Source organism: Hyla sarda, chromosome 9 (genome assembly GCF_029499605.1).
Source record: "Hyla sarda isolate aHylSar1 chromosome 9, aHylSar1.hap1, whole genome shotgun sequence".
Lineage (NCBI taxonomy): Eukaryota > Metazoa > Chordata > Amphibia > Anura > Hylidae > Hyla > Hyla sarda.
Genome location: NC_079197.1, coordinates 101,487,410 through 101,513,174, shown reverse-complemented (window position 1 = coordinate 101,513,174; position 25,765 = coordinate 101,487,410). Strand labels below are relative to the sequence as shown.

Genomic DNA, 25,765 nt, shown 5'->3' with positions numbered 1-25,765 from the left:
TGTTTTGTAACCAAAATGCATAGCCCGAACCACTTAACTTTTTTCTTGTCTAAATACTGTTTTAACCTATTCGGTGAACTGTTCCTGCAGGAGACCACCCAGTAGGTTGAAACATTTCCTTTGTTGACTTTTAAAGAGCACAAATGAAGAATACACTTGGCAAATCTTCTTGTATTTAAATGCATCTATTTCCATGGATCATCTACCTCAGGTATCATGTATAGTTACAATGCCCAGTAGTAAAAACAAGATGCTGGGGCAATTACGGTCACTGGATTATCTGCAGAAATTCCAAATGATAGTTTTGGCAATTGTTCCTAAATAGTTTTGAGTTCAGACGCATCTGCATGTCAAGTATGTCTTCTCTATGATATATCTAAAGTGCTCTCTATCTGTCTGTGTGGTGCAAGCAGCACTTCTTCAGTACTATGTTTTTGGCATAGGGTACTAGACCACTCATATACATTGAAATGGGAAGGATGAGTCAGCAAACCATCAAGTGAGCTTTGCAAAATGATTTACTATTTATAAGCAATGTATTGAGCAATAATCCTTCAGCAGCCTATATGAGAGGTAAGGGGAAACAGGTTAGACCTGACAGACTGAGCTTTTTATGTTGGATGGATGTGTTGGTAGTGGGACTGGCATGCTGTGGACCCGTGCCAAGTGCAGTGACATGTCAGATTATGCCCTTGTCAGATGTGAACTCCTGCCACCAGTGTAAAATATTATTTGTTCATTGGCTGCCGTTCAACGTGCAACAGATCTGTCACACCATCATGACTTCCCTTAAAAACAGAAGCCATAAAGCCAGTGCCTAATATATGTAGTTTTCAGAAGGTGAACAACAGTCTAAACCAGTAGTTCTCAACCTTTTCCGTGACTGTACCCCCAAAGGGTGAAAGTATGTCCGCAGGTACCCCTCGCGTGTAAATTCAAGCGGAACTTACACGTGAGGGGTACCCACGGACAAAATAAGTCATACAATTACTTATTTTCATAATGGCGTGTGCTTACCTTATACTAATGCGATACTTAATCCCCTTGTGCCATTATTCCACCCTCCATCTTAATTCCCTTGTGCCACTATTATCCGATATGGCAAAAGGGAATCAGAGGGAGGGGTAATAATAGCACAAGGGTGTTAAGATACGGGGGGTTGGGGGGGGGGTGATGATTAACCCCCCTCCCCCCTCCATCTTTATCTCCTTGTGCCATTATTCTCCCCTCCCTCTGATCCCCTCTGAGGGAGGGGGGAACAATGGCACAAGGGGATTAAGATGGAGGGGTATAATCATCACCCCCCCCCCCATCTCCCCGGGCTAATATATACATACATAAAATACATGCAATAACATCCCTCCGTCCCATATACTTAGTTTTGACTTTATTTTTTTTTAACATTACCTGGTCTGTTCGGGTAAACAGGGCGCCCCATTCCCAGAGTCCCGTTCGGAGGGCCGCACTGAAGGGTGACATCCTCCTGTGCTGTACGTCACCTTTGCGCAACATTAGGAGACATCACACGTCTGCCTGGCAACCACGCAGCTCCCGTAAAGTAGCCGCAGCCATTTACAGAGAGCTGCCGCGGCCATTCCCAGCTCTGCGGTGACAAATACTGGCCAATGCATGGCCGCCATTTGTCAGCGCATCAGCGTACCCCCGCAGAACCGGTAGTGTTCCCCTAGGGGTACGCGTACCACCGGTTGAGAACCCCTGGTCTAAACAGTGATTGTGGGTAGTATGGTTGCTATGGCTACATCCAGTGACATGTAACCAAAGAGGAGAATTTACTAATTGACTTACGCTTGTTTTCTGGTTGAAAAAAAGCCACAAATTGACTTTTTTGTTTTTTTAAAAATTTTTAAATTGAACAGGGCTTAGTCCGAGGGACATGGCCTTCCATGACCCAACTCATTTACTACAATTTACACTATAAACTGTCAGAAATTGTAGCAGAAGTTCAGATGTAGTGGATTTTAGCTTGTAAGGCAGACACAGATGACAGATATACCTTTTACCACAACTGACTTTTGTGTAGCTAGTGCATGATATGCCAGATTAAGCGAATTTCCCCCTCAATTATATTTCAAAGTTCCTTATTTAGCTTTTTATCTAGCAAAAGTTTTAGATCCTTTACAAAGGGCAACTCCAACTTTGAGGGGCTAAGAAGGCAAACCACTGGGGAAGATATGTCTCTCCAAATCACATACCGAGGATCAGTAAATGTAACCGCTGAAAGACTACTAAATTCTTGTGCACTTAAAAAAGCGCATTCAGGCATATGTATAAGCACATAGATAGTGTGTTTTACAGTATGTGTGGATTTTCTTATTCATTTTTTGTAAATATGTTCTGTATTGTTTCATAAGGATCTGCAATAATATTTCTTTATCTGTCATCAATATAAAATTTTTAGAAAGATAGTAACAGTCGTGGAGGCTGCACCGTAGAAACATTTAAAATAGCCTGTACTCTGCGAATAGACTGTTTAAAAAACAACTTCCTGAACTTATTCTATCTGGATGAAAAATCAAGCAGTATATATATATATATATATATATATATATATATATATATATATATATGTGTATAATAATCAATGTAAAGAAGAAGCTCCTTGAAATTATGGTTTAGGTCAGTGATTCCCAACCGGGGTGCCGTGCGATTTTGCCGTCAAATTTATTTATTTTATTTTAATTTCTTGCCCCAGCCTTCCCCGGGCTGAAGGGGGAGGGAAGTTTGTGTGCGTGCTTGTGTCCCCCTCTCCTCTGCGGCCCAGTGAGTGAGTGCCCTGCCAGATAGAGGAAGAATGCAGAATTTGCGCTGGGCCGGTGTAGTGACCCATGCCCCAGCGTCCCCCTCGGCTTGCTTATGGTCTACCCATGGCTTGCTTATGGTCTACTGTACCATGTCCACCCCCCTCACCCATGTCCATCCCCCCTCTCACCCATGTCTATCCCCCCTCTCACCCATGTCCTTCCCCCCCTCACCCATGTCCATCCCCCCCTCACCCATGTCCACCCTCCTGTCATCCATGTCCATCCCTGTCACCCATGTTCACCCCCAGTCTACCCCTTGTCACCCTTTTTAACCCCCCTATCCACACCCCCATCTACCCGCTGTCACCCATGTCCACCCCCCTATTCACCCCTCTGTCACCCCTCTTTTATCCCCCTTGTCATCCCTGTTTACCCTCATATCTCCCGTGTCCACCCTCCTGTCATCCATGTCCACCTTGGCCACCCCTCTGTCATCCCTGTCCATCCCCCTGTCACCCATGTCCACCCCTCTGACCACCCCCCAGTCTACAACTCTATCACCTATGTCCACCCCCCATTCACCCCCCTGTCCCTTTGTCACCCCAGTCCACCCCTTCCTCTCACTCCTGTCCACCCCTCTACCGCTTGTCACCCTTGTCCACCCCTCTGACCCCATCTTTCATGTCCACCCTCCTGTCATCCATGTCCATCTTGGCCATCCCCCTATCCACCCCTCTGTCATCCCTTTCCATCCCCTGTGTCACCCATGTTCACCCCCTATTGTCCAACCCTCTGACCACATCCTTGTAACTCATGTTCACCCCTCTGTCCCTTTATCACCTCTGTTACCACCTTGTCACTCCTGTCCACCCCTGTCACCTCTGACGCCCCCCTCTCACCCATGTACACTATTCTACACCCCTCTGTCACCAATGTACACCCCTCTGCCACCCATGTACACCCCTCTACACCCCTCTGTCACCAATGTACATCCCTCTGCCACCTATGTACACCCCTCTGTCACCCTTTTACACCCCTCTGCCACCCATGTACACTCCTCTACATCCCTCTGCCACCCATATACACTCTTGAACAACCATCTGTCACTCCTCTACACCCATCTGTCACCCATGTACACCCCTCTGTTACGCATGTACACTCCTACACCCCTATGCCACCCATGTACACCCCTCTGTCACCCATGTACACCCCTCTGCCACCCATGTACACTCCTCTACACCCCTCTGCCACCCATGTACACTCCTCTACACCCCTCTGCCACCCATGTACACTCCTCTACACCCCTTTGCCACCCATGTACACTCTTCTACACCCATCTGTCACTTCTCTACACCCCTCTGTCACCCATGTACACTCCTACACCCCTCTGCCACCCATGTACACTCTTACACCCCTCTGCCATCCATGTACACCCCTTTAGACCCCTCCGCCACCCATATACACTCCTCTACACCCCTCTGCCACCCATGTAAACTCTTCTACACCCATCTGTCACTCCTCTACACCCCTCTGTCACCCATATACACCCCTGTTACCCATGTACAGTAGAGAACACTGTGGTCAGACAGAAAAGAAATTAAAAAAGTTAAAGGGGTACTCCAGTGAAAAACTTTTTTTTAAATCAACTGGTGCCAGAAAGTTAAACAGATTTGTAAATTACTTCTATTAAAAAATCTTAATCCTTCCTGTACTTATTAGCTGCTGAATACTACAGCAGAAATTCTTTTCTTTTTGAAACACAGAGCTGTCTGCTGACATCATGAGCACATTGCTCTCTGCTGACATCTCTGTCCATTTTAGGAACTGCCCAGAACAGCATATGTTTGCTATGGGGATTTCCTTTTACTCTGGACAGTTCCTAAAATGGACAGAGATGTCAGCAGAGAGCACTGTGCTCATGATGTCAGCAGACAGCTCTGTGTTTCAAACGGAAAATAATTTTCACTGTAGTATTCAGCAGCTAATAAGTACAGGAAGGATTAAGATTTTTTTTTATAGAAGTAATTTACAAATCTGTTTAACTTTCTGGCACCAGTTGATTTAAAAAAAAAAATGTTTTTCACCGGAGTACCCCTTTAAAGGAAATCTGTCATCAGAATCACCCGCACTAAACCTGTTACACAGGCTTGTAGTGCGGGTGATCCTGATAAAAACGCTCCTTACCTGGTTAAAAATGGTTCAGCGGTTCTTCAGATATCTTTATTTTTAGTTTTCTGTTATTCCCTGGCTTGGGACTCAGTGGGAGGTGTTATCATCTGGGACTCGGCCACACGTCATTCTAGCTGGGCGGAGCTGCCGCCCGGCTCATGAATATTCATGAACTTATCCTCCTGGTCTAATTCTTTTTTCTCGGTCTGTTTGTGAATAAATACACCTTCCGAACCTCCCTGCCTCCCACCCCCGGCTTTTCACTTATGCAGCCCATCTTCTTACTTGTATAGGGCCGCAGCTTGAGTGAAGCCGGGGGGAGAACACCGCTTCCGGGTGTACGGAACGCGGCGCATGCGCGGCCCTCCACACGAGACCGAGAAAGAAGAATTAGACCAGGAGGATAAGTTCATGAATATTCATGAGTCGGGTGGCCGCTCCGCCCAGCTAGAATGACGTGTGGCCGAGTCCCAGATGATAACACCTCCCACTGAGTCCCAAGCCAGGGAATAACAGAAAATTAAAAATATAGATATCTTAAGAACCGCTGAACCATTTTTAACCAGGTAAGGAGCGTTTTAATCAGGATCACCCGCACTACAAGCCTGTGTAACAGGTTTAGTGCGGGTGATTCTGATGACAGATTTCCTTTAAATGAGGCTTATACATGAGGCGTATATGAGGTGATATACATATATGATCACTGGGGGTCTGACAACTGGGATTCAAACTAATCCCCAAGTACATTGGGGGAGATTTATCAAAACCTGTTCAGAGGAAAAGTTGCCCAGTTGCCCATAGCAACCAATCAGATCGCTTTTTTCATTTTAACAAGGCCTCTGCAAAATGAAATGAATGTGAAAAAGACAAAAAACAACAAGGTGCGCTCCTAGTGTGGACGGTATAGCAGAGTGGCTTCAATGTGCACAAAAATTGAAGGCTTACCAAATCGTGTTGTGCTAAGAGCACAACACCTCAGCAGGCATATAGACTCGCAGGAAGAAATGGAGGTCAGCAGCCACGGTTTCCTTTCCAGGTTCCTCTCGGTCGCTGGATGGGCAATGAAAAGAGGTGGAAAAAATCCTGTTTTCCTGGATTTTATCCACCACTTTTCTCTGCAAAATGAAAGAAGCGATCTGATTGGTTGTTATGGGCAACTGGGCAACTTTTCCTCTGCACAGGTTTTGATAAATCTCCCCCATTGAGTAAATGAAGCAGTATTGTACATGCACGGCTCTACTCAGTGTCTTTGAGACTGACGGAGATAGCCAAGTGCACTCCTCAGCCTTCTCTGTCAGTCTAATGCTAGCTTCACACAGTAATTTATTAGTATTTTTAAACAAACCAGGAGTGGGTCCATAAGACAGAAAGAGGTGCAAATATATCCATTATTGTTTTTTTTTTTTTTTTTTGTGTGGGTAGCCCTAAAGATACTGCACTACCACTCCTTTTACATGGGGAAGTCTGGGACCTCCAGTCTAATATACTCATTGGACCCCATGAGATCATACATTTATGAGAAGAAATGTTAGTGGGCCAACTCCTGTATATGCTCACATGTAATACTGCATTTCCCCTGTAGTGGCCACTACAACTGAAATGACATTTCCTGACAAAATAAGCTGTTTTCTGAGGTCTAGGTAATTCTAAAAGTGGTTCTTTGCAATGAGATGACTCCTTTCAAAGACAAGATGACCCCTGTCTATATGAACTATTAATCTAGGCCTGAAGCTGACGTCCATAACTCCTGTTTCATGATCCTGTTCCACAAGTAAAAGTCAGAGAAACAGGGGCTCACTGCATACACTTGGAGGCCATCCGTCAAGCATCATTATGTATTCTGTTCTTTGTCCATTCCGCAACCATGCAATAATAGCTGAATCTATACTGGCCTGCAATGTGACTGTACCCATCGCTTTTATTATGAAACCAATAATTTCTCACAATTACAATGGAGAATGAGGTTAATTGGTGGTTACAACTTTTCTTCATTCTTTGTCTATCTAAATGCAGACTTTTGTAACATGAAACAAATTCCTTTCATTTTTTTCTATGGAATGGTAAAATCTTTAAGTTCAGACTAGTGTTCAACCATTTGCTGTTAAGCAGATTAAGGGGGTTTAAAGGGGATGAATCTCTGCTGGATATGTAATAGCCTCTATGCTGCCATAGTTAATGATTGTTTACAGACATGAGGACTTTTATATTTAGACATGAGTGAAAAAAGGTCTGAGCAACATCTCTTCCAAAATCTATTTCCCACTAGATAATATTAGCTCAGTTTTGGATTTGCATCCACTTTTTCAGCAAATCAGGCTAAACTATCAGATGCTTATGAACATGAGAAGAGAAAGCTGGAATAAGATTGTATGAGGTTTTTTTCTCATATAAATATACTGTATATGCACATATGCTGCAGATTTCTTGCCGATCTGTTACAGAGTTGCAGCAGATTTCTTGCAAATTTTTACTTTTGAAGTTAATTGGAAAAAAATCTGCAGCATATCTGCAACATGTGAACAACGCAATTGTGTAATTATAGTGACCCCAAAGGACTATTCTTACCTTGTGTGATCCACTACATAAAGATGTAAAAATAAAGAGTAAATTAGTTAAATAAATCTAAGGGCCCTATTACACAGGGGATAATCAACCGAACAGGCCAACATCACTTTGTGTAATGGGGCCAAAGAGCCATTTGTCAGCTGAAAAAGTTGTGACCCACTTAGGGTACGGGTACTGCTTACGTGAAAATGTGCTGCTGCAGCGGGATATATGCTGCATAATTCCTGATCACCATACACTCAGGGTTATCCGACAGCAGCCCTACGTATGCAGTGAGTTATGGAGGCGGGGCCACACGTCACAGTCATGTTAGTGTGCAGCCCTGCCTCCAAAACTGACTGCACACACACAGCTGCCGCCAGAAAGCCCTGTGTGTATGGTGATCGGGGATTACGCAGCATATTTCCTGCTGCAGCAGCAGATTTTGCGCAGCGTGAAATACGCTGTGCAAGCTGTACGTGGGACCGTATCTTATCTAAAAATAAAAAACATCATTCATCAGCTACACATGTCTCTGTATAATAGATGAAGTGTGGCTGATGGCTGATTGCCTCAAAGGCCCTGTGTGGTCCCCTGGGCATCTTGGGCCATCTAATACAGCCCTAAAAAAACAACTGTCGAAAGAACCCATGTCAGCCATATTTTGTTCTAATCCGATCTTAAAGACATTGACAGTATAACATGCTATAAAAAAAAGCAATAGCCAGTTTGTTTGCTCAGTGTGGCAAAAAATACCTGGGATAAAGGGTCTAAAAGCATTATAGGAATCAAGCAATACAATATGAAGGAGCTTGTAGAAAGAAATTCACATGTGCACTCACCTGTATAAAACTTCACTTTTATTTCGTCATCATCATAAAATGCAAGCCGGCCTGGTGGGATCGGGAAACAAGGAGCGCAGCAGCCGAGGCTGCTGCGCTCCTTGTTTCCCGATCCCACCAGGCCGGCTTGTATTTTATGATGATGACGAAATAAAAGTGACGTTTTATACAGGTGAGTGCACATGTGAATTTCTTTCTGCGGATTCATATACAGATGTCTCTATTTCACATGCATCTAGCACCCCTGTTCTCCGGACGCTGCTCCTCCAGCACGGATTAATTTTACTTTTTGCATGATATGACCGTTAGTAGTGCCGTCTTACCCTTTCTATACTGTCTCACAATATGAAGGAGGTATGCTTTCAAAACATAAGGAGACATGCTTTCAAAACATAAGACGGGGAGTAAAAACACAACCATGGAGAAGTTCATATGGTCCCCAGCTTGCCTGATGTGTCTGATGCAGAGGCACTTTCTGTTCTCAGATTGACTGTGAAAACAGACCAAATCTTTGTGACATCTCGACAAAAGGGATGCCAACAGCTTTTAGTGTAATGTCAACACTCCTAAAGCCAGTTCAAACAGCCATGCCAAGGCTTGAGAGAGGAGCAGAAGACAGATTTGTGCGCTCCTGATCTTATGTTATGGTCAGCAGCTGTGAGAGAGCTTTGTTTTGGACTTAAGCTACCATTACCATTGTTCTTCAGTCACAGAAAAATATTATCACTCACATTAAGATGCCATGATGCCTTCATTAATGTGATCTTTCAGCAAAACGGCAGCAATTGGACACAGAGCAAATGTTCTGCATATCTCTTTGCTAAGCAATCTTTTTCCTTTGTGTACAGATGCCAATTGGGGCTTACCACCATGACATATCATGAAGCTAATGAATAGAAAAGGTTCCACAGAAGAGGAACATGAGCTCACTGGCATATTTTTGCTAGATTTCTAGATTTTGAGAGTTTTACTTGAGATTTAATTTAGATGAATAACGTTTTAGAAGGAGTTTGCGCAAGACACAGGCCTGACAAAAAGTTGCACATACTTGCACAAACAATGCGTTTGCACAAAAATGTTCGACTTTTTTCTGGGTCTACGCCATGCTCGGTAAGTGGGTGGGAAGGGGGCACAGCATGTACACAGGGGCATTGCGTAAATTGTAGTAAAAAGCTACACCAGTTGGGGCTGGTGTAGATTTATGAGGCAGCGACGCAGGCAGACTCAGATGCACCGGATTTATCAAGAGGCTTGCCCCTTTCAATAAATCCAGTATGGGTGAGAGGGTGGAACTTAACCTAAAAATAGCATATGGATGGGCCGGTCTTGGTACATCCTCACCTCAGTTGGCACTGTGATCTTTGTTTAATGGACCTGTATCGTGCCCAAAGTCACAAAACAGTTCTGGCCTTAAAGGGCTTGTGTGAGTAACAAAAAAACTACAGCTTGCAAGGATGAAAAAACAACAAAAGACACAACCCCCACTGTTTTATCTTCAATGAGTTCAGCAACCTTCCTTCAGTCCTCCCTGCCAGTTCTAGGGAGTAGTCAGCACAAGACCATTGATAGTGATTGGCTGCACTATGTTTAGGCACGTCAAATAAAGGTGGAAGGAAGATAGGTAGGTAGATATTTGAGCACTGTACTGTGGTATTTATGGCACTCCCATAGACAATGCACAGAGCATGTGCAGACCCCACTGCTCCATGGTCGATAAACCCATTTAGGACAAATGGCAGCTACCTTACAAGATTTGTTTTTCTCTGAATCAAGACTACATAGTATTAACTAGAACAACATCTTTCTTTAATCTTACTGTATAAATCTCTGAATAAATATCTCTGTATAAATTGTTTGCCTATGCCCTTGCAATGTTTCTTTCATACAGGATAAATGAACATACCGATACATTGACAGTCATAATACTTAAAGCTCACGTGTCGACCTACTGCTCAAAAAACTGTGTTAAACAAATCTAGGGAAAAACCTGCTGGACCATATGTTCAGCTGTATGACAGCTACAAAGAAGGTGGAAGAGCCAATATCTGGCAGGCCCCCAGTTAGGTCAGAAGACCACATGGTCCCACAGATGTTCTCCATCTCTTACACAGATGCATAATGTTACTAGACTCTTGTTTCTCCAGATGTACTTTGTGAAAAAAAATGAAGAGATAAGAATTAGCTGCAAAGTTTCCATCCAATGTGGAAGGAAAAAAACTTACTCGAGCTCCTTTCTCTGGAAAGCATTTGCAGCCCCCGCTGCAATCTCGTCCTGCACATGGCCCCTGATAGGTCTTCTTTCCTCCCTGTAAAGGAAAACATAAATATGAGATCATTTATGGCTCCATCAAACCTTACATAAATAGATTACCAGTCACATTAATAACTGTTTCTCTTCATTCTGACATTGATGTCCTGAGCTGTAATCACCACTGACAAGTGTTTGGTAACATATGACATAAGAATATATAGAATGCAGCCTCCCAAGAAGAGCCTTTGTGGAATGTTTACTTCTCTATAATGTATATATAAATGAATGACCTCTGGGTATAGCCCATCTGCTAATCTTAGAATGCAGATGATAAAACCTTCTTGTACAGCTGGATGGAGAACGAATACTGTGAATATGTAGTAAATAAAAAAAGGACAAACTATATACTGCTGCCCCATGCATAGTTTAAACAGGTGGCTTAGCAAAAACTCTAAGAATACTTAGTCACCCACTAGTTCATTTGCAAGTAATATATATTATTCTAGTCTAAATGGCTGACTGAACAAAGTTAGATCTCAAGCATTATAAAAATGCTCTGAACCATTAACACAAAGCATCCAAAGTTGAATACATTAACACTGTATGGACCGAGAGAAAAAAAAGAAAATGCTGATGAGATATAAGAAAAGAGGTGTTTGTAATATATGACATTAGTGTAGAGTGGCACAGATCAATGAAATATTCAAGTTAGGATTAGGGGACTGGTCACGTTAGGTTTATAGAGGTACACTGCTACAACAGCATGCCAAAATACAAAGAATCAGAATGTAATCCATCAATAGCCACACTTTAAGCTGAGACGGGAAGTTATAAGAATAAGGCTAGGTTTCCACTTGGTTTTTTTTCTGGCAGTTTTTGGAATACTGCCACTGCAGTTTTTGAGCCAAAGCCAGAAGTGATTCAAAAGGAATAGGACATATAAAGGAAGGACTTACACTTCTCCTCCCTTATGGATCCACTTCTGACTTTGGCTCAAAAACTGCAGTGGCAGATATCCAAAAACTGCCAGAAAAAAAACCAAGTGGAAACCTAGCCTTAAAGGGAACCTCCCAGGCCCCTTTTGACTTATGTACAGGGCTATGTATGTCAATCAAGGATGGACTGGAAGGTTAGGGTGAGCGAGAAGATGTGCAAGGCTGTGGCACATGAGCAGCTCGACACGCCTGTTTGACACTTGGCTAAGAAATAAAAAGACAAATGCATAAGTTTGGCAAACACCATCAGCTTCAGGAAAGATTCAGTTTCCTTTTAAGGGTGCGTTCCCACAGGGCGTATACGCAGGGTATTTGACGCTGCGCAAAATGTATGGCAGCAGCGGGAAATACGCTGCGTATCCCTTGCTCACTATACACACAGGGCTTTCCGGCGACAGCCCTATGTGTGTAGTGAGTTTTGGAGGCGGGGCCGTGTGCCGGCGTATCTGTGACGCGCGGCTCCGCCTCCAAAACTCACTACACACATAGGGCTGTCGCCGGAAAGCCCTGTGTGTATAGTGAGCAAGGGATACGCAGCGTATTTCCCGCTGCTGCCATACATTTTGCGCAGCGTCAAATACGCTGCGTATACGCCCTGTGGGAACGCACCCTAAATGGTGTCTGCAGTTCTTAGCAGCAAATACAGCAGCTGGACAGATTTGGGGAGATTTATCAAAACCTGTCCAGAGGAAAAGTTGCTGAGTTGCCTATAGCAACCAATCAGATTGCTTCCTTCAGTTTGCAGAAGCCTTGTCAAAAAACGAAAGAAGCGATCTGATTGGTTGCTATGGGCAACTTGGCAACTTTTCCTCTGGACAGTTTTTGATAAACCTCCCCATTTTCTTAAAAGGCCAAAAGCATTGATCAAAAAAATAGTCATTCTGTCAATAAGTTTGTGCAGAGAAAAAAAAGGATAAGAAACTATTTTTTTAACCATTTCTCTAAATAATGGTTTGAGAAAACTGGACAAGTAATACTAATCTACAAGTGGGAAGAAGTGTTAGGGAAAGGTAGGATGGTATGAGATGGGCAAAGAGCATAGTAAAGGCGGTAGAAATATACCCAGAAACCTCATAAAGATCACCACAACAAGCTTACCGTATTTTTCGCCGTATAAGACGCACTTTTTCTTCCCCAAAACTGGGGGGAAAAGTTGGTGCGTCTTATACGGCGAATACCTGTCCTATCGCGGCGGTCCCTGCAGCCATCAACGGCCGGGACCCGCGGCTAATACAGGACATCACCGATCGCAATGATGCCCTTTATTAACCCTTCAGGCGCGGCGATCAAAGCTGACCGCCACGTCTGAAGCGAAAATAACACTAACCCGGCTGTTCGGGACCGCCGCAGTGAAATCCCGGCGTACCGAACAGCTTACAGGACACCGGGAGGGACCTTACCTGCCTCCTCTGTGTCTGCTCCGTGCCGGGATCCCCTGCATGGCCGGCGCTCTCCTTCGTCGTCATCATGTCGTCGCGCACGTGATGGCGGTGATGGAGAGCGAGGATACCCGGCAGCAGAGATGTTCCAGAGCGACAGGGACACGGCGACAGCGATGGAGGACGACATCCAGGGCAGCGGTGACGAGCGGTGACGAGTCCGAAGCGGCGAGGAGACGTGAGTACTATCTCCTATACCAGTGGTCTTCAACCTGCGGACCTCCAGATGTTGCAAAACTACAACTCCCAGCATGCCCGGACAGCCGTTGGCTGTCCGGGCATGCTGGGAGTTGTAGTTTTGCAACATCTGAAGGTCCACAGGTTGAAGATCACTGTCCTATACTTTACATTGTATATGGTTCAGAATCTTTATTTTCTAGTCTTTTATCCTATAAAATTAGGTGTGTCTTATATGCCGGAGCGTCTTATATGACGAAAAATACGGTACATCACTCTAGTGAGACGAAACAAAACGTATGGTGGAAATTAAGGAAGACGCTTCAGGGGTTGTGGAGCAGATGAAGACGGTAACTTTTGTCATATGAGTTTTAAGTGTAGGACTATGGCAAAACATTGGACAAATAATATGTTACTGAATTTAGTTTATACAGCATGAGAATATGGCTAAAAAAAGAATATGGCTTTATTGTATTTTTAGTGTGATAAACATTTTTATGCAAAAAAAAATTTATGAAAAGTATAGGACAAACAATTCTAATAGTATAGAAATTTATAATACTAAAAAGATTAAACTGCAGTGGTCTAAAATAGCAAGAATGGAAGCTCCTTTGTCCTGTCACAACTTGCTGGCTCTTTGCCCTTAGGCATGTACATTTTATAACTAGACCAAGGATGATGTATTGCTTACATTCTTCAATTTTTTTTTCCTTAAGGGAAATAATATAGAGTTTAATATAAAATAAATACTGTATATAGTGTTTCATTATTCCTTCTAGGGCAACACAATATCTGTATCAATCAGTAACGCAAGACACTGGTTGTCTCAGTTCAGTCAGTAGAGTTGACTACTGGTAATAATCAGCTGACCACGTGTCCTCCACAAAAAGGCAAATCGAGCCATAAGGTGTAGTGTTATACTACTACATTCCTCTAGTGATCAGGCACAAAAGATATAACATTAATGTGTGTACTAAGAAAACCCCTTTAGGATAGGGTGACACATAGCTCATATGTAGCATATTTGATGCGCATTTCTACGGGCAGACACAGAGGGCTTTCCCCCCCGCAGTCCTGTGTAAGCGGTACGATTTGGAGCCGGCCCAGCTCATCACAGCCATGTGGGAAGCTAAGTCCTGCTCCAAGGAACACCCCAAAATTTGTACTCAGATATCAGATATATTGGCAAGTTTGAGATTAAAGGGAACCTGTAACATTGATGCAGGCTATCCTGTACAGAGCAGGAGGAGCTGGACAGAATACTTTATAGGAAAAGTTCCTGAATAAGTTGTCATTTATTCATAGAAACGTTCTTCTTGTTCTGGGTTTAGTAGTCATGTGGGCATTCCTGATCAGTTATAAACAGTAATCTTTGTAAAAGTGTACATATAAAAGCTGTCAATCACTGAGCAGAACCGCCTACCTGACTATGTGGCCTTAAACGAGCAAAGGTTTACATGAAAAACAAATCTTGCAACATCTCCCACAAAGCTAAATAGGGGTCTGCTGAGTTCTTTCTAATCTATAACATGATGCCTACAGAGTGGATTGAATTTTCAATGTTACAGGTTCTCTTATGATAGTATGATATTGAAGGGGCACCTCACATTGTATCAATGTGGAAAAGCCAGTAAGATTGTTATTGGATCACAGGTAACAATGATCCATATGCAGCTAATACCCGTTCCTATCCCCTAGGGCTTATTAAAGGGGTACTCAGCCCCTAGACATCTTATCCCCTATCCAAAGGATAGGGCATAAGATGTCTAGGGGCGGAGTACCCCTTTAACATCAAAACAGTGTATTAATTTCTACAGATAGATATGGTATGACACTGTGATTGTATCTACTAAAAATGATCAGTCATGCAGCCAAGGGAGGTGGACGCAGCACTCAAGAATAAAAAATAAAAAAAAAGCAAATGTAGTTGTCACTGCAAACTGGGCTGGTTAAAATGGGTCACTGCATGGGAATGACATTTCCTACTGGTGAACCCTGTCAAGAGATCCCTCTCTGTACCAATAACTGGACAAAATGAAAGCCCAGCTTAGACCTTCAATCCTACTTGCCTTTCCCTTTAGTCTTACATGGGATATACATAAGGCTATCCTTCATATAAAATATTGATAGTATTCAGAATATTGGGCAGACTAGATGGGCTGAATGGATCTTATCTGCATACACATCCTATTTTTCTATGTTACAATGAAGAAGCAACATTTAGGGCAGTTACTCTTGAGAATATTACGTGTATGAAGTTTCTCCATAGACTTCATTATAATAATAAAATATAAAAAAAAATGTTAAAATAAGGCAAAAGTAAAAAAAATGTTAACAAAAACTCTTTGGAAAAAGCTTGACCTTAAGAGTGTTATTACAAAGGCTAGGTTCACAAAGTGTAATTTTAGGAGTATTTTAGTTATAAAAATGCGTCCACAAAATTGCGGACAAATTGTATACATATTTTTAAGAGTGCTGAGCTCAATAAAAGTCTATGGGAAAGTGTCTTTCTGGGCCCACAGCGCAGTATGTAAAAAAAACATATATACGTATTTTTTCAGCAATGTAAATAAGTGACATGTTCATTTCTTTACATATTGTGTGTACAGACACTTTCCTATAGACTTACATAGAACACATATTTGTAAAAAAGAGGGATGCAAATCTTTTACGATTTTGCGGGCACATTTTTAACAACGATTGAAAATATGCTTAAAGAGGCACTGTCATTATGGAAAACTTTTTATACTTTGTAGTACTACTGATAAGGTGACTTATTAAATATACATTTATTTATTTTTATTTATTAATTCAATTTTACGAAAAAATCTAAAATGAAAATAGCTGCCACTAGGGGTCATCTATCTTTATGCAGACAGACTACTCTGTATTTTGCATCATACTGGATACCGGCTGTAAAGTGTGTTGGTATCCAGTATAGGAGATCACCATTGCACCACTACAGCCTCTAGCTGTTCCTAAACTACAACTCCCATGATGGGAGTTGCAGTTTTACAACAGCTGGGGACACAATCTTTGTAAAACTCTGTTTTAAAGCTGTGTATTCTCCAGCTGTGAGCCTCCAGCTGTTGCAAAACTACAGACAAAGGATGTGTTGGCATGCTGGGAGTTGTAGTTTTGCAACAGCTAAAGACAACACTGCCCTTACACAGTGTTTTATAAACACTGCAGCTTCAGCTGTTGCAATGCAAAACGACAACTCCCAGCATGCTTGAACAGCCAAAGCTTTCTGACTTCTAAATGACAAAGAAGCTGATTAGACATTCAGGAGTCTGTGAAAGCTGAATGACACACATAGTGAGAGCTTTGTTGATTAGCATCCAGCTTTACTAGGAACATATAGAAAATGTATGCATAAAAACTACTGTGCAGTGATTTGCAGACTGCCAGGCTGCACCCAGACTCAGAACAGATGAGTCATCACAGTGAGGGAGAGAGATGGACATGCCCCCTCCTTAAGGCAAGAACAAAAAGCAAGTGAGCTACATATAAATGCTATTTGTTAGGGATATATAGGTCCTAGACACATAAAAACATGACTATTATAGGTATCCTTTAAATGATAATAAAAATTGTAATAAAAAAAAGTATGTATTAAGGAGCGTAATACACATTCGGTTAAACTTATTGCACCTATTATATGTGATTACTTATATAGAAGAGTAGACCAATAGCACAGTCATGTGCACCATATATTTATACTTTTTGGTTGTAGGTTTTTGAATGTTCTTTTTTTGGACATGGTTTGGGCCACAAACTCAGTGCAATATCTTCCAATCTGTAAACAGTCTATTATAGGTTAGCCCAAAAATGCACTGTGCAAGGGTTATTCAAACAGAATAAAATGTTCCATCTGCAACATCTGTGCAACATTTCTTGTTTAGAGAATGTAGTCCACTACATACTGACTATATTAAATTCCCATGTAACACAATTTTGATGCATATCTTTTAGAAAAATGAGCCATATGTGCTGAAAGTCAAATGACAAAAAGTTTACACCTTTTATAAATGAGCCCTCTTTATCCATATTATTAACCAGTCATACTTGTCGCAAACTGCACGGAAAAGGACAGTCATGCATGAAAAAGAAAACATACCCCAAGTTCAATCCTGCAATCTTAAGCAATTCCTGACATGGAAAGGAAATTGACAAGCTGAGTATTCTGTAAATATGCTCTGCTAAATATTTGCATTGGAGTGAAATATTTGCATGTCAGGTCTGGAGATCAACCCTATATATATCTATAGGAATGTTATTGTATATATAAATATATCACTTATTTCATGCATGTTTCGACAAGCTGCAGAATGTTCACCATCTGAAAGGATTACTTTGCCAATATCACCCTTTGACCCAATGTTACATTTTATATGATATTACTGTAAAAAAAACTATTTGTATAGTGGCTTATTTATTTGTACTCAAACCTTTTTTTGTTTATTACCAAGATATTTGGAACATAACTATGTAGATGTATTTTATATCTTAGAATGTTAGCAACCAATTGTCTACTCAATCATTACATTCTAACACCATTTAACAGTACTTTCTATATTCATAGAAAATGTCATAAACATTTGATAGATAAGTCACTTGAGCCTTCTCCCATTAACTTGATCGGAATTCATAAAAGGTGGCTACAAGAATTTAAATGGTAAGAGCCATGGGTCCCCCGTTTGTCTTTCAGTCAAACAGATGTTGAGAAACGTCATGTTAACTTTTCAGTCAAACAGATGTTCAGAAACGTCATGTTAACTTTTCTGGTATTAATGTTGAAAATTATTCCAATAAGTACAATAATATTGTAAAGGTGGAAAGCTTCCGACTTCATTTTTCTTAGGGTAAAGGGAGAAAAAAGGAAGAAGTAAATATTTATAGTTTTCACTGGGGTTAAGTCAAAAATGTTCCCTTCTACAAACATTGAACTTTCACAGATGTTCAGAAAACTGTCCAGGAACGAGCAGATCTGCTAAGCAAAGCCAACATGTCATCAAGAGTCTCTCCTTACAATACACAGTGCTCTCTCTACAAGGGGAAAACAACGTGGTCAGCGGAAGGCTCAAGATCAAGACACCATATACGCAGAAATATGTTCACTAAAGCCCCATTAGTAATCATTCACAATTGTAGAAAGTTTGCGACTTTGATTTCATTGCACTTTTTGGAATTTCATTTAAAAGTCTCCAAAATGAAGTCAACCACCCAACATTTTTTATATACAACACATACGCCTGTCTTTGGATATTAAATATAATTTCAATATGACATTCCTTTTTTCTTTGGCTTTTTCTGGTTTGGGCCTGGAATAATATTTGATACTAGGTCTAAAAAGCTTGTAAAAAGTCACACAGAGCCCTGTCTGTACTATGAGTCTGTACTTTCAGTTAGGTAGTAGAGTATTATGACATTACTGTGTTCTACAGGCAATGCTTTGGGTAAAATAGCTACATAATACAGCATTTAAAGGAACATTCCAACAATTGACATATGGAGGCAGAGTAAAGTTACATAAAACTCTATTTGTGCTGCATTAGGTCCCTGTACAAATCAGAGGTTGCACTATTGCCATCTAGCTACTAAAGGGCAGTGTAAGGGTCACGGAAGGTGGTGGATCCTCTGTGCATGTGTGGATGATGACGTGAGCCATACCAGGGAGTGGAGTCTAAGGTGCCGCTGGTCTTCCCCAGAGCCCGCAGCAAAGCGGGATGGTCTTGCTGCGGCAGGCAGCACCCAGGTCATTACCCCCGGCACGACTCGTACACACAGGTTGCTGGGATGTGGTGTGGCACAAAAGGAAACTGGCAGGACGTGGTCAAGGTAGCAGTAGGTAAGGGCAGGCGGCACAGGTGCAGGTCAGGTAGCAGAACAAGGATCAAGTACACAGATATCAGGAACACAGAAACACAGTAGCTTTCTCTAGGGCACAAAGGCAACAAAGATCCGGCCGGGAGCAAAGGGAGGAGCTGATACTTAAAGACAGGGTGCAGGTGTAGACACTTAATTAAATGAGTACAGGCCCTTTAAATGTAAGAGCTCCAACACGCGTCGGGGCTGCGGGAACAGAAAGACCAGGGAGGTGAGTGAAGGGCTGGGATTCGCATGCGGGCGCATCCCGCAATGCGAATCCCAGCCCGCTGGGACATGACAAGAGAGTGCATGCAGCCAGCGTGTCTGGCCGGAGTGCAGATGTTACAGGCAGCTTTATGTTACAAAGTTGGAAGTGTCAGGAAACCAGCATGCATTTGCTAGAGAACATGCCCACTGCTGTTACACTGGCTGGAGGAATGGGCCTGATTGCTGGACTACAATAAGAAGGTAAGTGTCACGATGCCGGCTGGCAGGTAGTGGATCCTCTGTGCCAGAGAGGGATTGGCGTGGACCGTGCTAGTGGACCGGTTCTAAGCCACTACTGGTTTTCACCAGAGCCCGCCGCAAAGCGGGATGGTCTTGCTGCGGCGGTAGTGACCAGGTCGTATCCACTAGCAACGGCTCACCTCTCTGGCTGCTGAAGATACTGAAGAAAGGCGAGGTACAAGGGAGTAGGCAGTAGCAAGGTCGGACGTAGCAGAAGGTCGGGGGCAGGCGGCAAGGTTCGTAGTCAGGGGAGATAGCAAAGGTACTGGTACACAGGCTATTAAACACACAAGGAACGCTTTCACTGGCACTAAGGCAACAAGATCCGGCAAGGGAGTGCAAGGGAGGAGACTAGATATAGCCAGGGAACAGGTGGGAACCAATTAAGCTAATTGGGCCAGGCACCAATCATTGGTGCACTGGCCCTTTAAGTCTCAGGGAGCTGGCGCGCGCGCGCCCTAGAGAGCGGAGCCGCGCGCGCCAGCACATGACAGCAGGGGACGGGAACGGGTAAGTGACCTGGGATGCGACTCGCAAGCGGGCGCGTCCCGCTGTGCGAATCGCATCCCCAACGGCCATAACAGAGCAGCGCTCCCGGTCAGCGGGACTGACCGGGGAGCTGCAGGGAAAGAGACGCCGTGAGCGCTCCGGGGAGGAGCGGGGACCCGGAGCGCTAGGCGTAACAGTACCCCCCCCCTTAGGTCTCCCCTTCTCTTTATCGGGTAACTGCCTCCCCTGGGATGAGGACACCGGGAAAGGATGGAGGGATTCCTCAACGGCAGGCAGAACCGCAGGAGTAGGAATGGGGAGAGAGGGCAGAGGGCGGGACCTGGCACGGTGCAGTGTGACACCAGGACGAGGGCCATGAGGGGACACAGAAGCTTGCCTGATGGAACTGGGAGGGGGGGAGGGGCATTTCCTGTGGCAGGCAGAGTCCTTAATGACCTTAGGGGGACCGGACACAGGAGGAACCACAGAGTTACGGCAAGGGTTACTGGGAACCGGTTTTAGACAGTTCTTGGAACAAGAGGACCCCCAACTCTTGATCTCCCCAGTGGACCAATCCAGGGTTGGGGAATGAAGTTGAAGCCAGGGAAGTCCAAGGAGAATTTCCGAGGTGCAATTGGGGAGGACCAAAAGTTCAATCCTCTCGTGATGAGATCCGATGCTCATAAGAAGGGGCTCCGTGCGGAAACGTATGGTACAGTCCAACCTGGCTCCGTTGACCGTGGAAATGTGGAGAGGCTTGACAAGACGGGTCACCGGAATACGGAATTTATTCACAAAGGAGTCCCGAATAAAATTCCCAGAAGCTCCAGAGTCCAGGCAGGCCACGGCTGAGAGGGGAGAGCTGGCTGAAGTGGAAATCCGAACAGGTACCGTGAGACGTGGAGAAGCCGACTTGGCATCAAGAGACGCCACACCCACGAGAGCTGAGTGCGAGCGTGCGTTTCCCAGACGTGGAGGACGGATTGGGCAATCCACCAGAAAATGTTCAGTACTGGCACAGTACAGACAAAGATTCTCTTCCTTACGGCGATTCCTCTCTTCCAGGGTCAGGCGAGACCGGTCCACTTGCATGGCCTCCTCGGCGGGAGGCCTAGGCGCAGATTGCAGTGGAGACTGTGGGAGAGGTGGCCAGAGATCTAAGTCTTTTTCCTGGCGGAGCTCTTGATGCCTCTCAGAAAAACGCATGTCAATGCGAGTGGCTAGATGAATGAGTTCATGCAGGTTAGCAGGAGTCTCTCGTGCGGCCAGAACATCTTTAATGTTGCTGGATAGGCCTTTTTTAAAGGTCGCGCAGAGAGCCTCATTATTCCAGGATAGTTCAGAAGCAAGAGTACGGAATTGTATGGCGTACTCGCCAACGGAGGAATTACCCTGGACCAGGTTCAGCAGGGCAGTCTCAGCAGAAGAGGCTCGGGCAGGTTCCTCAAAGACACTTCGAATTTCCGAGAAGAAGGAGTGAACAGAGGCAGTGACGGGGTCATTGCGGTCCCAGAGCGGTGTGGCCCATGACAGGGCTTTTCCAGACAGAAGGCTGACTACGAAAGCCACCTTAGACCTTTCAGTAGGAAACAGGTCCGACATCATCTCCAAGTGCAGAGAACATTGCGAAAGGAAGCCACGGCAAAACTTAGAGTCCCCATTAAATTTGTCCGGCAAAGACAGGCGGAGGCTAGGAGTGGCCAGTCGCTGCGGAAGGGGTGCAGGAGCTGGCGGAGGAGATGGTTGTTGCTGCTGTAGCTGAGACTGAACTTGCTGTAGCTGTGACTGTTGCTGCTGTTGCTGTGACTGGAGCTGCTGTAGCTGCGACTGGAGTTGCTGTGTCATGGTGGTCAAGTACGACAGCTGGTGCTCTTGTCGGGCGACCAATGTAGGGAGGTCGGCGGCAGCTGGCAGAGGAACTTCAGCGGGATCCATGGCCGGATCTACTGTCACGATGCCGGCTGGCAGGTAGTGGATCCTCTGTGCCAGAGAGGGATTGGCGTGGACCGTGCTAGTGGACCGGTTCTAAGCCACTACTGGTTTTCACCAGAGCCCGCCGCAAAGCGGGATGGTCTTGCTGCGGCGGTAGTGACCAGGTCGTATCCACTAGCAACGGCTCACCTCTCTGGCTGCTGAAGATACTGAAGAAAGGCGAGGTACAAGGGAGTAGGCAGTAGCAAGGTCGGACGTAGCAGAAGGTCGGGGGCAGGCGGCAAGGTTCGTAGTCAGGGGAGATAGCAAAGGTACTGGTACACAGGCTATTAAACACACAAGGAACGCTTTCACTGGCACTAAGGCAACAAGATCCGGCAAGGGAGTGCAAGGGAGGAGACTAGATATAGCCAGGGAACAGGTGGGAACCAATTAAGCTAATTGCGCCAGGCACCAATCATTGGTGCACTGGCCCTTTAAGTCTCAGGGAGCTGGCGCGCGCGCGCCCTAGAGAGCGGAGCCGCGCGCGCCAGCACATGACAGCAGGGGACGGGAACGGGTAAGTGACCTGGGATGCGACTCGCGAGCGGGCGCGTCCCGCTGTGCGAATCGCATCCCCAACGGCCATAACAGAGCAGCGCTCCCGGTCAGCGGGACTGACCGGGGAGCTGCAGGGAAAGAGACGCCGTGAGCGCTCCGGGGAGGAGCGGGGACCCGGAGCGCTAGGCGTAACAGTAAGACTCCTCTCCATCATTCAGGACAGTCCAGGGTTTGGGCTGTGTAATGTTCTTCTTAGAAGAGAAATGCATTAGCTACTCTCACATTGATCACAGCCTGAAAAAGAGACAAATTCAACCTGAGGTCATCTGGTAAAAACATGTGTACTCTTTTGAGGTGCTAGGCCTTCGCCCTGATAGTTAGGGAGGCTATATCACATAGTTAGTGAGTAGATGCCTGGGATTTCCTTTTGTACTGTTTACATGATTACTTTATCTGAACAAAAACCAAATGAAGCTGTTTGAGACCAGTATAAGCCAAAATCCTCTTTGGACTTTAGACTGAACTTGCCTAAGCCCATCTGGTGACCCAATAAGCTAAATCTGTTTACAACACCTATACGATGGCCTTGTGCATGGTTTCAATTAATTGTCAAAATTATTGGTGAAAAGCTGGTTGATTGGTCAGGGTTAACAATTTATCATTTGTGTGGTCAGCGTGCAACACATTGTACACAAACAAAATTCTTATAAATTGCCTTTTCCTGCAAACAAATTTAGAAAGGATGGATATTTATTGGAGCCAGATGACCAGCTTTCCTCCTTCCCATTGTTGGTTTTCTCTGTCATGTTTTAGTACAAAAATAATCTAAAGAAAATGAGAACCAGTTATGGTTCATGTGAGGTTTAATCAGATCATATGTTACATTTATCACAATAATTCTTACAATGAAAGGACGCAATGTAGCTATGATACTACAAATATGTGAAAAATAAATCACAGCTGGAACATAACATACAGTTTTGACCGTGTTTTAGGCTACATTCACACCTCGTTTTCACTCTACGGGTGCAGGATCCGGCTGGGGGAGGGGAAAACCGGGAGTTCCCGTACCCCAGCCGGACCAGCGCTGAAATCCATTTACTTTAATGAGCCGACCAGAGTCAAAAGGGGACTCCGGTCGGCTAATTTTTGACCCGTATTCGGTTTTGTGATCGGACCTAAAACCGTAGTATACAGTGGGCTGGAGGTCAGAACAAGTAAGAAGCAGCTGTGAGGGGGTTGCCTGAGAGTCTGTCTGGGATCACAAGATTAGGAAGTTCCAAAGCTAGGTCCAAGTTATAAAAGAGGAGTTGGGGGGCTCACACTAATAATTTAAATGAAGTATATGCCGAGGTTTCTGCGTTACACGTAACCCCACGTGTAAAAAGTGAATACAATGAAAGTAAAAGGGTTGCAGACCTCAAGGTATAAACTTACTATATAAATGTGGAATGGATCACTTGGTTTACATTAAAAGTGTATATAGTGGTTAAAAAATGGAATAGGGTGATGAGTGAAAATCAGGAGTGTGGTAAATGATATATATATATATATATATATATATATATATATATATATATATGATAGAATATTATGTGGAGACTAGCTGTATAGATAACCATAGAATAATGTTTATTGATTAAATAGTTACATAAATGGTCTCAGCAGGGCCCTTGCTAGAGACCAGTAAAATTGACAGTAAAAATATAACAGTAAAAAATAGTAATAAAAATAGTATAGAAGTTTATATAGCAACGACCTCTGTAGAACTTAGGTTATATTTAGTCAATTCCGTCCGTTTCTGTTATATAACCTGTATTACCGGCAGTCTTATAATAACAGTAGCAATTGGATGGTGTTGTAATCCAGGAAATATTGTAACAGGTATGGATCCAAAAGAGATACTGTAGCAAGTAAAGATTGTTGGTGCTACTGCACCACTCACCGCTCCGTTTAGGTCGGGATGGTAGCCACTGATGTGCTGGGCTCCTCGTCGCAGGCTGGCTTGGCTGGGCAGCCGGCACAATGAATGTGTCTGCCCTGTAGGTCCAGAACCTCCTCCGGTGGGGCACAGATGATTGCTCGGTCTTGTAGATGGAATCACGGCAAACAGGCAGGCTGGTGAGTGGATGCAGGCAATGCTTGTGTGCGCGACAGTGTGCGCACGTCTTGAACAGTGGTCCCGGCAATGGAATTTTTCAAATTTTTCGAGGTGGGGGTGGTCACAGGTGACCAGCTCATCACCCGTGACCGCCCCCACCTTGAAAAATTAGAAAAATTCCATTGCAGGGACCACTGGTCAAGACGTGCGCACGCTGTCGCGCACACAAGCATTGCCTGCATCCACTCACCAGCCTGCCTGTTTGCCGTGATTCCATCTACAAGACGAGCAATCATCTGTGTCCCACCGGAGGAGGTACGGGACCCACCGCGCAGACACATTCATTGTGCACATTCATTGTGCCGGCTGCCCAGCCGAGCCAGCCTGCGACAAGGAGCCCAGCACATCAGGGGCTACCATCCCGACCTAAACGGAGCGATGAGTGGTGCAGTAGCACCAACAATCTTTGCTTGCTACAGTATTGCTTTTGGATCCATACCTGTTACATTATTTCCTGGATTACAACACCATCCAATTGCTACTGTTATTCTAAGACTGCCTGTAATACAGGTTAGATAACAGAAACGTCCGGAATTGACTAAATATAACCTAAGTTATAGGTGGCTACTATATAAACTTCCATACTATTTTTTACTGTCATATTATTACTGTAGATTTTACTGGTCTCTAGCAAGGGCCCCGCTGAGACCATTTATGTAACTATTTAATCAATAAACATTATTCTATGGTTACCTATACAGCTAGTCTGCACATTATATTCTATCATATATATAGGTCCCAGTTATGTTACACAGTTAATCAGTCAACATGTTTGGAAGGTGTTCCTTGTGCTGCTGAGCTTTGAGGAAGTCTTGTTGTATTTGAACTGTTTAGGTCTTAGGTCAGAGGGGCTTTGTAGTCTGGGTGGAGTTGGGAAAGATGCAACAACTGTGATCTGTACAACAGTCTAAGAATGCCATAGTCCATTAGCCAGAAAGGAACCCCTGTAGGAGAAATGGGGTTAAAGAAGAAACGCTCCTCTTGTGTACAGCAAACATTGCTTGTCACAAATTGAGACTAACCTGTGGCAAGTGTGGTCTGTGGGTACTGACCTGAATAAGTCCAGTTGTAGTGTGTAGCTTTTAT

General features: G+C 44.1%; 1 protein-coding gene across 2 annotated transcripts in view; it reads right to left on the bottom strand.

Moving 5' to 3' along the window:
- COL4A6 (collagen type IV alpha 6 chain) overlaps nt 1–25,765 on the bottom strand; it is a 267,855-nt gene that overhangs the window by 177,047 nt on the left and 65,043 nt on the right. For both annotated transcript variants that reach the window (XM_056538783.1, XM_056538784.1), the window contains exon 3: nt 10,540–10,623. In XM_056538783.1, the coding sequence (XP_056394758.1) occupies nt 10,540–10,623 (84 nt within the window). The remainder of the gene's footprint in view (nt 1–10,539; nt 10,624–25,765) is intronic.